Source organism: Bidens hawaiensis, unplaced genomic scaffold (genome assembly GCF_021521415.1).
Source record: "Bidens hawaiensis isolate Kalapana, Puna unplaced genomic scaffold, B.hawaiensis_p1.1 tig00005142_1, whole genome shotgun sequence".
NCBI classification, from domain to species: Eukaryota; Viridiplantae; Streptophyta; class Magnoliopsida; order Asterales; family Asteraceae; genus Bidens; species Bidens hawaiensis.
The window spans coordinates 362,022-377,083 of NW_027491327.1; the positions used below are offsets into that span (position 1 = coordinate 362,022).

The 15,062-nt window shown below is 30.8% G+C and overlaps 1 protein-coding gene and 1 pseudogene across 1 annotated transcript in view; both read left to right on the plus strand.

The window, feature by feature from the left end:
• Positions 1–971, plus strand: part of LOC143629006 (protein FAR1-RELATED SEQUENCE 5-like) — a 29,460-nt gene extending 28,489 nt beyond the window's left edge. The window contains exon 5 of the mRNA XM_077098410.1: positions 55–971. Within this exon, the coding sequence (XP_076954525.1) occupies positions 55–971 (917 nt within the window). The remainder of the gene's footprint in view (positions 1–54) is intronic.
• Positions 972–3,260: 2,289 nt separating this feature from the next.
• LOC143629007 (AAA-ATPase At3g50940-like) overlaps positions 3,261–15,062 on the plus strand; it is a 44,974-nt pseudogene continuing 33,172 nt past the window's right edge.

A 15,062-nucleotide genomic window follows, 5' to 3' on the forward strand; every position in this document is an offset into this window, starting at 1 on the left:
TTAAAAATAAGACAACAAATGAGGTTTTTTGAAAGAAATATGTATGCAACAAAGAGGGGTTTAAAGATTTGAAGCGTGATGGATCTGAGGGAAACGCTAAGAAACGTCGTAGGGCTTTAAGGACGGGATGTGAAGCATTTCTTCGGATTTCAATAGGTAATGATGGGAAATGGTCAATCGATGAATTTAGCAATGCACACAACCATGAGCTAACCGTTACTCCGACCAAAGTCATGAAACATAGATCTCATGGGAAGTTTCACCGCTCAATGGCTTGCAAATCTCTAATGTTGGAACTTGGTCAATCTGGGTTGAGACCTTGTCAAATCAAGAAGGTCGTAAATACCATGAAAAATCCAAGTGAAAATGATGTTACATCAAAACAATGTGCCGATATCTTAGGTGAACAACGAAAACAATACAAGGGTGAGGAGTTTTATGGCCTTATTAAACATTTCCAAGATAAATTAATAGAAGACCCCAACCTTTATTTTGTTGTGGACTTATTTGAAGATAGGTCTCCTAAATATATTTTTTGGGTAGATGGGAGATCAAGAGACTCGTATATAAAATTTGCAGACGTTGTTGTTTTTGATGTCACATACATGACCAACAAGTTTATGATGCCATTTGCTCCATTTGTCGGGGTGAATCATCACCGCCAGTCCATACTTTTTGCCGGTGCATTGTTGGAGAACGAGAAACAAGAGACTTTTGAATGGTTATTTCAAAATTTCTTGAAGTGCATGTTTGATAAGCATCCATTGGCAATAATTACTGACCAAGACAAGGCTATTGGAAATGCAATTAAAAGAATTTTTCCAAAAACCCGACATCGCTTCTGTTCATGGCATATAAAGAAACATCAAATTGAACATCTTCGATCACTTATAGTTCGTTATAGTGACATTGAAGATATAAACTTAAACGGGTCAAAATATAGCAATCACATTTCTTCCATCAAGCATTAACACAGCATCAGTAACCTCACCTCTGAGCTAAGATGGCCTGCAAAGTAAGAAAGTAAAAATGTCACTAGGAAGTATTTTACCATTTATCTTAAAGCAGGCAGCATATCAGCGGCCTTACTACTGTTTTTCAAAAAACCAGTAACCTGTGTATGAACAATCCCCACATACCTACATTCTCCCACATGCATATAATATAGCATAAAATAAAAAAGCATACTGTGCAAAATGTGGTGCAAATTGTCCAAAACTGCAAATGGTGGACGCCAAAGTACATAACAAAGTATATAACAAAGATTTTTTTTCCATTTCTTCAAGCGTTGTCTGCGCTAACAAAGTACATAAAAAATATAAAATTTTCCATTTCCTCTAAAATACAATGACAACCGTTTACATAGACATAAAACTAACAACATAAATTAGAAAACCTATCCAACTATAAATCAAGTATCTCCTCATTTGTCTCGCATCATCTTCACCTGTTTTCAACAAAGTATCCCTAGTCCTCGGTAAGTACCACCACCTGCATTTGACCTGCTAACCCGATAAAAAATCCATCTCCATCGACCTGCATTTACCCTGCTAACCTGATAAAAAAACCTCTTGTACACCCCACCACATGTAATCTTTTTACACATCTAATTGGCCAATTGAAACAAAGCTTGAATTCTTTTCAAAATATCAAATATACCATAAAATATCAACATGTACAAAAACTAACAAAAAATCGCACCTTGTTATTTTGAAAGAGTAACTTCATCTACACAATAATTAGTAAAAGTCAAACCAATTATTTTGACCAAATTATAAATGTAAGCAGAGGATAATATGATTATGGTAGTATGGTACCTGCATGATTATCATCTCTAGAAGCATAACTGAAAAGATCAATTCTTTTCAAAATATCAAATATCCGTATCTTTCTTCTTTTGAGATGGCTTTAAATGCTGCATAAACACATGCTGCACTCGCTAGTGTTGCGCCATCTAGTCGTCTCAATATATCATAAAAGAAGTCGTTGCTTAAATTATTCATGTTTGTGATTGGTGCAACTATCATCTGTAAATGCAAAAGGTTTTAAGTAAAACTAAATATAAACAGACGGGCTAATTGCCAGGGAGAAGTGCATTTGTCATTTATGAGAATTGTGGCCAACTGCTAAATATTATATTCAATTGAAACCAATTAAAATATTATAATCAAACATACATAGATGATTGATTTCAATTGGAACCACAAAATATTACCTGCAGAGGTTGCGGATTCGAATTGTAGGGTAGACTAGGGAACGACCTAATCTTCGTCATCTTCACTGTTAATCTTCGTCATCTTCCTTGTTAGATAGAATGACCTAGGGTTTAATGAGCATGGTTAATAGCTTTGTGTCCTACTACATCAATCTTCGTCCTTCTTACTTGTCGATCGGCGGTGAACTGTAGCGCCTAGGGTTTGCAGGAACATCAGAGAGAAGAAGAGCAGGCTTGCTGTGTTTTGGGATCAGCTTTTAGGAATTTTTTAAAGTTTTTATCAAAACTGCGTAGTTTTGATAGGTTTACCGTGTAAGGTTGCGCGTCTCACAGCACCGTATTCACTTTCCCCAATTCTAATATGTACTTCACATTTTTCATATGATCTTCGTAGCTTTATTATGTGCATATAATTACTGTACAATTAGATACATTAAAATACTTATTGCATTAATTCAAAAAGGTGAAGATGCTCTCATGCTCTATATCAGAAAAATATTTGGGGATGAATAACACATTTGGATCAAACTTGGCTAATATGAGGTGTTATGATCAATATATCTTGCTAGTTTTGGGCATATATTGTAATACATGTGGATCCACTGAGAATAAGTTAAAGTTAATTTATCACTAGCCTTAACATACCCATTGTTATGATCGATATATTTAACTAGCTAGTTTAGTTTGGACGTATATAATACATTTGAATCAAACTTGCCCACTAAGAATAATATATAATCATGTTTTAGGGTTAACTAGTTAATAATTTTGTAGTTTTTTGTTTAATTTATGATGATGTTATAGTGTTCATGTGTACTTGTTTATAACTTATGATGTTTAGTCTTCTCTTTAGCTGTTAGTTATGCTATAAGTATGCTCATGAGAATTTTAGTTATATTTTACTAGCATTTATCGATGATCTATATATCTGTTATTATAAATATTAATGGTTTGTTCGTTTGGTTTCTAACATCAGCACAAATGGCTACTTCCTTAAGTGATCAGCACAATATGGATCGGGTGAAAGGCACAATTAGATCAGTGATCGCTGGTGGCTCGGCGATATTGCCCGAGTGAAGTACAAGATTATCTTTTAACCAAGCTAAAAAGTTTTCTCACTAGCTTACAAGAAATGTTAACAGTGACGATGATAATCAACGAATATGACGGGTTTCATGAGAACGAAATGTACACAGCCACCGAAACTTATCTTGCGGCCCAGGCGTCTCACCGCGTGAAGGTCACGAAAAAAGCGGGTGACAAGAATATCAAACTAACAATGGAGACAAACGAAAGTTATAAGGATACTTTCAAGGGAGTCAAGTTCATGTGGTCTTTGGCTTCCAAGAAGATGGCCACTCGGGTATCATACATTGTTCACCACAAACCACAAGGAAAGATTAGATCCTGCACTCCTACGGCCTGGGCGAATGGACGTCCACATTGAGATGGGGCGGGTTCCGTGTGATGGCATCCGCTTACTTGGGTATCACGGAACACAGCTCGTTTGAGCGGATTGACTATCTATTGTCCAAGCTAGAGGTAACCCCTGCTGAGATTGGGGAGCAACTAATGCGGGAAGGCGAACCTGACACCGCACTTGATGGCCTCATCCAGTTTTTGGATGAGAAGAATAAATGCTTGATATTACTTTAAAACTCTGAATGTTATGATTCTAAACTTATTACTAATGTACGGTACAGTTTAAGTTACTAGTTTAATTAGATCATGGGTATTTCTCTCTATTGAATTAATGTAAAGCTTTGACTTTGACTGATATACGAAGATATGAAATTAAAAGGATATCAAGATATATTCAGTTTGATTGATAATTGATTATACAAGTGTTGTGTTAAATTAGAAATTTTGTACTAGTTAGTAAAGTACTAAAGTGGAGGTAGTAGACAGGAGATGTCATTTGGTGCAAATAAGAATTAGATGTATAGTCAAACCCAATGTTGAAGACTTTAATATTTGACCAAAATTGTCAAAGGCATGGGTATAATCAGAAATAAATGGGAGCATGATGGATTATGTGCAAATTATTTACAAACATTTGGCTAGTATATATGTTCAATGGTAGGATGTATATATTTATCTTAGTTGCTGCAATGGTTTGAATTGCATTTGTTGAGGTCCAAGGTCATAATGGATAGAACTATAGATAGCATATCAGGGTCAAAATGGGGTATAGTTGGAAACTGATTGTCACCAACACATAAAATGGGTCAAATTAATACAGCAACAAAAAATGAAATAGGTCAAAAAGAGCAATAAATGACGAAATGACCCGAAATGCATCAATGTAAAATGAAGCGGATCAAACGACCTAAAATAAATTGATTTTTAATAGATTATGCTAGAATGAAATGGTTTAAACAACTTACTAAGCAAGCTGAAAAATTTAGGTGCAATGCCACCCGTTGCATATATCTAAATATGCAGCATACATATGTATAAACATGCTTTGGATAAAGCATACAAGTAGATTTATATGGTTGCATATTTAACATGCCTATTTGTTGATATAAACAACATAGACATTAATATTCCGAAGTTCTGTTTCTTGCTTCAATCTTCTCAATATCCGTTTAAACCTGGTAAAAAGACACATGATATGCAAGAAAAGAATCAAATAAATTCATCATTCTTTCTCTATACAAACATCGTATTACTAACCAGGATCGAATGTTGTTGCTCAAGGTGTTTTAAAAACTGGTTCTACCGGCCGGTTGAACGGCTATTCGAATAAATAACCGATAATTATAGCCTGGTATTTTTAGGCGGTTTGCTAGAGCATCGAACTGCCGGTTTTTTCGGTTTAAACCGGCATACCGGTTTTAAGCCCAATAGATTTTTGATATTTTTTGCGGCCCGCATTTTTTAAAAATGACTTTGAGCAATGATTATTAAAATGGTCTTTTTTAGGATAGAGAAACCTTATATTTCCCATTTTATTTGAATATTTCTTAAATATCCATGTAAAATCCATCGGAGGTAACACATTTGTAATCGAGCCGTAACAACCACTAATAACATGTCACTTGTCAAAAATCTAACAACCCAATTCAAGTTTGCACAAAACATGTAGTCCAAGTTAGATTTGATTGTAAAATCCGTATTCCAAGTTAGATTTGTCTGTAAAATCCGTCTTCCAAGTTATAATTGATTGTACAATCCGTCGTTCTAGTTGTTTGCACCCAAATTCGTTTAAGTTTTGTTTTAGTATTATATTAATATATTTAATTTCATATATATTTTGTTTTTCTTTTATAACTTTTGAAATATAAAGTTTTATTTAATTTCGAATATACCGTTGATACATATTTATTTTTATTTACGTATCGATATAAATTTTATTCAAAACCAAGTTGGGTCAAGTTTTTATTGAACGTTTCAACATATGTTTGACCTAACTCCCTTTTGAGTAAAATTTATGTTGGCATGTAGATAAAAATAAGCTCGTGTCAAGGGTATTTGAAAATTTTTAAAATATTATATTTTAAAAGTTATTAAATAAAAACAATGAAATTAATTATACTAATATAATATCTAAAGAAAGTTTAAACAGATTTGGGTGACGGATTTTACAACAAAATCTAACTTGGAAGACGGATTTATAACCAAGTCTAACTTGGAAGACGGATTTTACAACAAAATGTAACTTGAAAGACAGATTTTGTGCGAACTTAGATTAGGTTGTTAAACTTTTAACAAGTGGCATGTTATCGGTGGTTGTTAAAACATGTTGGCCTGATTACAAATGTGTCGCCTCAGATGGATTTTGCATGAATATTTAGGGAATATTCGAATAGAATGGAAATATAAGGTTTCTCTATCTTAAAAAGGACCATTTTAAGAATTGTTGCTCAAAGTCATTTTTAAAAAACACGGGCAGCAAGAAAATAAAATATAAAAAATCTATCGGGCTTAAAACTGGTATGCCGGTTTAAACTGAAAAAACCCGACGGTTCGATGCTTTAGCAAACCATCTATAAATACCGGGCTCTACTTACCGGTCATGTAGGATTTCTTTCTCCTAAAATGAGATATTTTAAGAATTTTCTTTTTTTTTCTTTTTTTTATCTTTTTATCAAGCGAAAGCGGATTTTTTTTTCTTCAAAAATTCATAATCAGTAAACAAAATATAAATATAGAGACTGTTTTTTAATACTTCATAGATTACTACATATTAAAATTTTCTTAGATTAATGAAAACAAATATTCATGACTTCGGTCTTGGTGTGGTAGTGCTTTAACGTTGTTGATCACCTTCTTTACTCTCCCGGTGCAGTAGGAACGTTGCAAGGATTTTACTTAACAAACCCTCCTCGTTCTTGATAAGTGGTTCCAATGCCTCCTTAAAACGTTGTTCTGGCAAACCAAGTTTTCCATTTTCGCTTGTGTCATAGTTGGTGAGTGCTATGACCATCTTATTTCTAGTAGACATTTTCTATACCGAGTAAACTATGCTTGTGTGTGATTGTGTGAACAAATATTCAAACGAATATAAGATTATTTATACTATATAAGTAGGCATGCGATATATTTCGGATTTATTGTTGTAAATGACCAAATATTATTTAAATATTACATTTTGTTATCGATATTGCTATGATGTTTAATGATAAGCATACTAAAAATATTTTTCACTAATAAACAGTAATTAAAGCTTTTATTGAATTTCAATGTAGTTAATATGCTATAAGTAGAAAAATATACATTTAGCAATGTTAATGTATTACCAAAGATTAAGTTTGTTTTCTATCCAAAAGCAACCCTAATAATATCACAGTGTATCAACATGTCTATGTATAGAAAATGTTAACACCAATTCGTTTTACCATTTAAGACATTTCTTTAAAACATTTACATAGTTTAAAAACAATTTTTAATAAATATTAAATTTTTGATAGCTAGGCTGTCAGCCTGTCACAACAGATAGCCCTTTAGGCCCTGTGTTTGACTAGTCATTTCTTTATTAAATAAAAGACATTGTTTCATCATGAAGAAACGTCTATTTATCAAAATTAACCTTTACATGAAAAATAAGATAGACAGTTTAAACTTTCAAAAGTTTGAATTTATCTCCGTCTAAGGTCTTAGCTCATATAACAATTCTCAAAAGCAATAACCAACGTTTTTGGAAACCTAGACTTCGACCGGTCCAATCAGGACCCGGTAGGTATTCCGGTCCGGTTCGCATAGTATAGCTTGTTTTCTAACAACCCGGCCGGGTTTGGCGGTTTGCAGTCCGACCGGAACTGGTGAACCGCTGGTGATAAATCCTATATTTTTATTATATCAAAAATGCAGACAAGGCAACCGAGATGAACGATTAAAAAGCCTCCATGAACCATCCAACCAAACTCCAGTGTTAGTAAATTTGCGTGGCTCTGATACCAATTTCAGAGGTACCAGCGGAAAAATATAAACGATTTAAGATTATTAGTTCAAGTAAGTTATTATCCATGAAATTTAAGATTATATCTAAGTTTAAGAAACTTATGAATTTTATAAACCACATATTATAACAAATATTTAATAAGTATGCAAAATTTAAACACATAGGGATTATTTTTAAGTGTAATTTTAAAATTATTAAGGCAAGTATTTATATATCTGTTTCAAATTAATTATGAGAATTTTCCTTATAAGACCCAAGAGATTCAAATATTTAAAAGTATTTTAAAATTAAAAAGAACAAGGGTCCAACATGCTTCCGTACCTTTTTCCCGTTTTGACCAAGATATCGCCGGGTTACACCAGGAGTCTTTTTACTAGGTTATTCCAGACCAAACCTAAGTAGCCTTAGGTAACTCCTCTCTGGCTCCTTCAGCAATATTCAGCTCAATCAGGTTTCGTTTTCTACTTCTGGTGTATGGTAAAAAGGAACAGTTCGTAGTTGGAGATTTCCTCTTTTTAAAAGAGAAATACTTCTAAATAGGAAGAACACTCAAAGGTATTATAAGGAAAGTGAAAGTTTTTATTTCATGATGGGTATTTTACAATGAAGATGTGAAAGAAAGTACATAAGTAAATACAAACACTCTTATTTTTAATACATGAAAGCTTAAACACTTTTTTTTGAAATTTTGTTCCAGGCCCGATGATCTTCTTCTTCCTTCTTTTTCTTCTTATATAGGCCCCTTATCCCTTTAGATAGACTTCACCACTTTGTCATCTATATCTTGTTTCCATGTGATATTCTTTTTCTTGAAATTCTCCATTGTCAGATCATTGAATTTGGTGTTGAGATTCCTCATGGAAACTTGAACTTTGGCTTTTCTTTTCTCTTGCATCCATGTTCCCTATGGGAAGTATAACATTTGGATTTATATGATCCATGCATTCCAACTTTTGTATGTATCTCATGAGAGTTTATCCATTATTTATTAAATCATTAATTTATGAAATCTTATTTTTATAAGATTAATTAAAATCTTAATCTTCAGATGATGTTTGACTCTCTTTAGGAGAATCAATAATCATATTGTCCTTTTTCTTAGAACAAGCCGGACAAACATTGTGTTGATGTTTTCTGGTTAAGCACAGTTTATATTGAGCTTGAGGACTTGATGCTATAACACCAGCATCCAAAAATCTGATTTTATCCTCTATATATTTTTTAGTTGCTGGAGGAGTTCTCCTTGCTGGAGCTATCATAACAGAGGAATGCATCTTACTTCCTCCATAAGTTCTAAATTCTCTTTTAAAAATATTTTCTAAAGTACAAAGAACTATCTTCATACCAAGTGCTCTTCTGTTATGAATATCATTTTCATTAAAACTTTGAAAAGTTTTTAATCTTTCTGTCTCTATATTGTAAGAAAGAGATGCATGAACCTTTTCTATTATAATCAGATGATATGCAGGGTAATTATTGTTTTTATAAAAATCAGGCCCTGCAGAAAATAGTTTTAACACCATAACATCACTTGGAGTAATAGTAGAGTTATATAGATAACTGTCCCTTACTCCGTCCCTAACCCATTTTGGTAAAAAGGAAATTTCTGGGAAATTTGCTGATGTAAGATATATTGAATTTATTGATCCAAAATCATACCAGTATCTTATTTCTTCAGGGGAATTACCTTGTAAGTAATTAATTCTGGGGTAAACCCCAGTACAATCAACATATCTTATATCTGTATTTTTAAGGTTATATAAATCTCTCTTTTTAAACCACTGTTGCTCAACAAGATCTTGTTGAGTTGGTATCCTTTGGAAAGTATTATCAAAATTTGAAGTCTGCCCAGAATGTGGTTTAAAATTAAAATGTTTTTCTTTAGGTTCATCTTGATCAGAAGTAAGATCTATTGTTTGAACTCCCTTTGAAGATGACGGGATATCTCTTTTTTCTATTTTCACCTCCTTATATATAAGAGATAAATCCACTCTTTCTTTTATTTGGTGCTTTACCAAAGATTTCAATATCATGCTATCATATTCATAAAAGACTATTTTTGAGTCTATAAGAAGACAATTTCTTGTGATCAAATCTTTTAGGTCTGAGACCTATTCAGGGAGAGTGCTAAAATAACTTAGCATCTCTTTCATATCTTTCATTATTTCTTTTATAGACACCACCTGCCTATCCATGTCTTCAATATGCTTATCCATTTTTTGGGCTATCTCATGATCTTCCATCTCTGGTTAAAAAATCTGCTAATACATTTTTATCAGATTTAATTATTTCTATATCAAAATTATATTCGGATATTAAAGTTTGCCATCTAATTAACCTTTTATACTCAGGTTTAGAGGGCAAATTGTTTTTTATAAAAGCTTTTACTTGTGTATTATCAGTTCTTAGTAAAAATCTAACTGGTAATAGAAAATAATAAAGCTTTTGACAACTTTTTACAACTGCTAAAAGCTCTTTTTCGTTAATATGATATCTTGTTTCAGTGTCACTAAAAGTGCCTGAACAGTATCTACAAATGCTTTCACCAACTTTTTTATTTTCGGAGTCATAGTCTATTTTTTTAAGTATCCCACTCCAATAATATTCTGAAGCATCTGTTTCTAATATCAAATCATCGTTTTCTTTGGGTAATTGTAATTTTGGTAAGTTCCTACAATATTCTTTTATATTTTTCACTTAGTCTTCTAAGCTTTTATCAAAACTAAATATCTTATCTTTCTTTAATAGGTTTTGAAAAGGCTTTCTTATATCTGCGAGATTTTTAATAAAATCTGAAGCATAATTCAATATACCAAGAAAACTTTGTACTTGCTTTTTATCTATTAATTTATTAGGAAAGGATATAATTTTTTCAAGAATATGGCTCTGGAGTTCTATTCCTTTACCATCTATTTTCATACCTAAAAAATCAGTATTATCTTTTAGTAAGCTAGTTTTTCGTTCAGATAGGGCTAAACCATGTTTTATACATAAATCTATAAATATATCAAGATGTTTTAAATGATTATTGATATTATCAGATAATATTAAAATGTCATCAATATAAACAAAAATAAAATCGTAATTTTTTAATATAGTATCCATTTTTCTTTGAAAAATCTGTGGTGCATTTTTTAATCCAAAAGGCATCACAAGCCATTCATACTGACCTTGAGGGGTGGAGAATGCAGTATAACTAATACTATCAGGATGCATTTTTATTTGCCAAAATCCACTTTTACAATCAAACTTAGAAAATATCTTTTATTTCTAGTCCAGTTTATTAAACTTTCTTTATGAGGTAAGAAATATCCATCAAAAACAGTATTATCATTTAATTTTTTATAGTTTATTACCATTCTAGGTTTTCCCCTTATTATTTCTGCATGTTTTCTTACCAGGAATGCAGGAGAACTATGTGGGCTGTGGCTAGCTCTAATTAATTTCAAATCTAAAAGTTCTTTTAATTGGGTGCTAAATTCTTTTTGGTCTTCTGGATTATATCTCATGGGCTTTATTCTTATTTCCTTATCTTTATCTTGAATTTCTAATTTTGCTGTTATATGATTTTTATTCCAAAATTGTAATGGATTATCTGTATAACATTGTTTAAGCTTATGCTTTATATTTTCAATATGGATATCTAAATTTCTTAGATTTACTTGATAGTCTAATGGTTTTTCTGGGTAACATTGTAAAATCGGGATTCCTTTTTCAAGTTTTGGGTTTGGTTTGTAGCCTATATCACCACGCTTGCTGACGCGTTTTGTAAAATTAATTGGAAATTTTCTTCCGTATGCATTTTTTATTCTTTTAACAACTATTAAGTGGTGGCATGGTGTTTTTAATATTATTTGATATGCTATTATATCAAAAGTTATCTTATTAAATTTTTCTAAAAAATCACTTCCTAATAATACGTCTGATCATGAATCATAAAAGTAGAATGAAGGACATTTAACTAGATATGATCCTAACAATATTATTGGATTTCTTATTCCTCTTCTTAAAGAGACTATATCCTTAGAAAAACTAATACCATTACAAGGTGTTAAATCCTCATGGTATTCTTCTGGAAAGCATTCTGGTTTACAAATACTTAATCCTGAACCACTATCTATGTAAGCTGCAAAATACTCGGCTTTATAATCTTTATAAGTGATTCCTATTGGAATATAAATACTTCTAGGGCTTGTCATTTTGGTATATATATTAGTTTATCATATCGTGTTATTTTTAACCCGTAGGAGGTTATCTGATATGGTTTAACATTTTCTAAAAATGTCAATCCTAACATAATTTCTAATGTGTCGTTTTCATCCTCATTACTTATTAGTAATCTTAATGGAATTTTTTCATCTCCAAATTTTATCATAGTTTCCACAGCTTCATTAATCTCATGTAGTTCACCATTAAAATTAGTATACTGGTGAGGTTCGTCTAATGGATATTTTTGTAAATTCTTACAAAGTTTGAAATTTATATGGTTTCCATTTGCACCTGTATCTATTAAAATGTTTACATGAGAATATTTATTTCCATTAAAGTATTATCTTTGTATTTTGTAATTTTTTATAGTATCTTCTTTTGCTTTAATTATGTCAGAGAATCTATTAGAATTTGTATCTCTTATTAAATGGTGACTAATTACACTTTTATTAGAAAATGATAATCTAGAAGAAACATTATTAGATAATAATAACGGTTTATCTTGTAAATCAAGACTTAATGGTCTTGAATCTATTTCTTCTATTTTAGGTAAGGTAGGCGTTTGTATCTGACACACATCATTAAATAAAAAAGAAAAATCTATTGTGTCTTTTATACTAAAACAATCGGAATGATGAGTATTCGATATTGCATAAGAGATAGCATATGTAAATGAATATGGCCTGTTTTGTTGTTTAAAGAAATCTTTTCTTTTAAAATCTTGTAATAAACTTAACGTTTTATCAAAATCCTTGTCTTGAATATGATAGGAAATTCTTGGATAAATATTAAATTTAAGTTTTCCATATTGTAAATTTCCTCTTAATATTCCAAGACACACTTCTTCTCTATTTTGGATCCTATTGTCCATGATTGCTAATTCTATAGGAGTATCTATACCTTCTTTAAATGTGGATTTTATTATTACTTGGATGGCTCCAACGTGAACCCATCCTAAAGTATTTCTTATTTCTGGTCTTACCTTTTGTATTTTTTCTTGAATATCCTTTTTAGATAATAAAGGTATCATGACTTTATTGGATGTTATATTAATATCTAGAGCCCTTTCTTGAATGTTTAATCCATAATATAAATGATGATCTCTAGGTCTTATTCCTAATCTTTGTAAAGTATTCAATTTAAATCCTGAATAGTTTGATAACGAAAAATTTTCATGTTGTATTTGCTTAAGCTTTTTCTTATCTATTAAAATTTCTTGTTTATATTCTCCTAACTGTTCATTTTGACAATCGATTATGTTATTATTTATTTTACTACTAGAGGCTGTATCCAATCTATTCATCTTCAGATGACGTATATTCTGTTTCAGTTAAAATAAATATACTTTCATCAGAGTCTATTTCATGAAAATCATTTATTGGTATAAAATCTCCTTCTTCGATCATTTTTCCTATATCCTCGTCTATTTCAAATATTTTAAGATTCTTTTTAAACTTTTTTGGACATTCATTTGCATAATGATCTTTTTCATGACAGAAATAACATTTACATTCCTTATGACCTCGTTTTCTTTTATAAGTAGGCTTAAACGTCTTCTTATATCCCTTTCTCTTATAGTATTTTGTTTTACGCTTTTTAAAATATCTTTTTCTAAAACGAGTTCTTTTCTTATATTTTTTTTTTATCTTTCCATAATAATATGAACTATCACATCCAATTATTAAAGGCATTTTTGGACTACTACAACATAAAGATATTTTTCTTTTTAATCACTTGCTTAATTTAGCTAATATAGCATCTCCGCACCATTCACTTAATTTATCTCTAACATGAGTTATTCTTTTTCCTAACGTATCAGCTGTTCCTGGATTATAAGTTTTTATTAATCTTTGTCCCCAAGGGTCTGGTATTTTTGCAAAATATAATGCTAAATAACTATTCATATCCGGTACTTGATTATATATATGGTAATAATAATCTTGAAATACACAAATATATCTATCTATTTCACATATGTCACATAATTGTAATCTTATTAAGGCTGTTGAGTATTTTTCGATAGTTGCTGGGTCTTTTATAATATTTCCTTCTCCACAAAATTCTAACCCAAAGGCTTCCACTGCTCTTGTTATTATGTTTGCTATTATTTCATCTTGTTCAAATATTGTTCTCTTTATATCTAAAGGTAAATTTTGTCAATATCTTATAGCACTATTTATTAAAGTTCTTTCTAAGAATCCTTGAAGTGTTTCAATATCCATTCTATTAACAGAAACTGCTATTCTTAAAGCTGTTTCCCATTTATCTATTGCTTATTCCGTATTTTTTATACAATCTACGTCTAAATATATTCCAAAGGGATTAATCGGTTCATTTTTCATATTCTGGTATGGTTTATAATTATCTTCATTTTTTATTGTTGATTTTACAGCAGCATATCCTTGTGCTGACCTACGGGTTTCATCTCTTATTGGAATTTTAGGATTTGTACTTGAGCTTGTTTGTTCAGTATCATTAATATTAAAGTTTTCCTCATTAGCCTTTATATTTATAAAATTATCATTTAATTCCATATCCCCTATCTTTGTTATTAAATTTTCTATTTCAGGAGATACGTAAACTTTGCTTTCAGAGTCGTCTGAGCTCATTTCTAATTTCTTTTATATTCTTTAGGAATTTTCATATTTTGTAAAAGTTGAACTAAAGGTTCCTGAAATCTATTTGGGGTTATTTTGTTTTTTCTATTTGGGAACGCTGCTTCTAATAAATCTATAATCGTATCTAATTTAAAAATTATTTTATCTCCATAAAATATAATTGTTTTTTGTAATTCTATCATATCTCCATCTATTTTTAAAGAGTTTTCTGTTTCTTTTAGTTTATTAAAACTATTATTTTCCATTACGGTGAAGGGTATTGCCAATCAGTATCATCATAATAGTATTCGGAATTAGTGAATTCATATCCACTAAAATTAAAGTCTTCATCTGAAATATAATCTTCATCAAAATCATAATCTGAATTAAAAGTTTGACTAATTTCTTCTGTTTGCATTATAAAAGTATTATTTATAAAATTAAAATCTAAGTATATTAAGTTATTAAAATCGTATTCATGTATATTAAATTCATCGGCTAGAGCCCCTGCGAAAGAAATTTGCGTGGCTCTGATACCAATTTCAGAGGTACCAGCGGAAAAATATGAACGATTTAAGATTATTAGTTCAAGTAAGTTATTATCCATGAAATAAAAACTTTCACTTTCCTTATA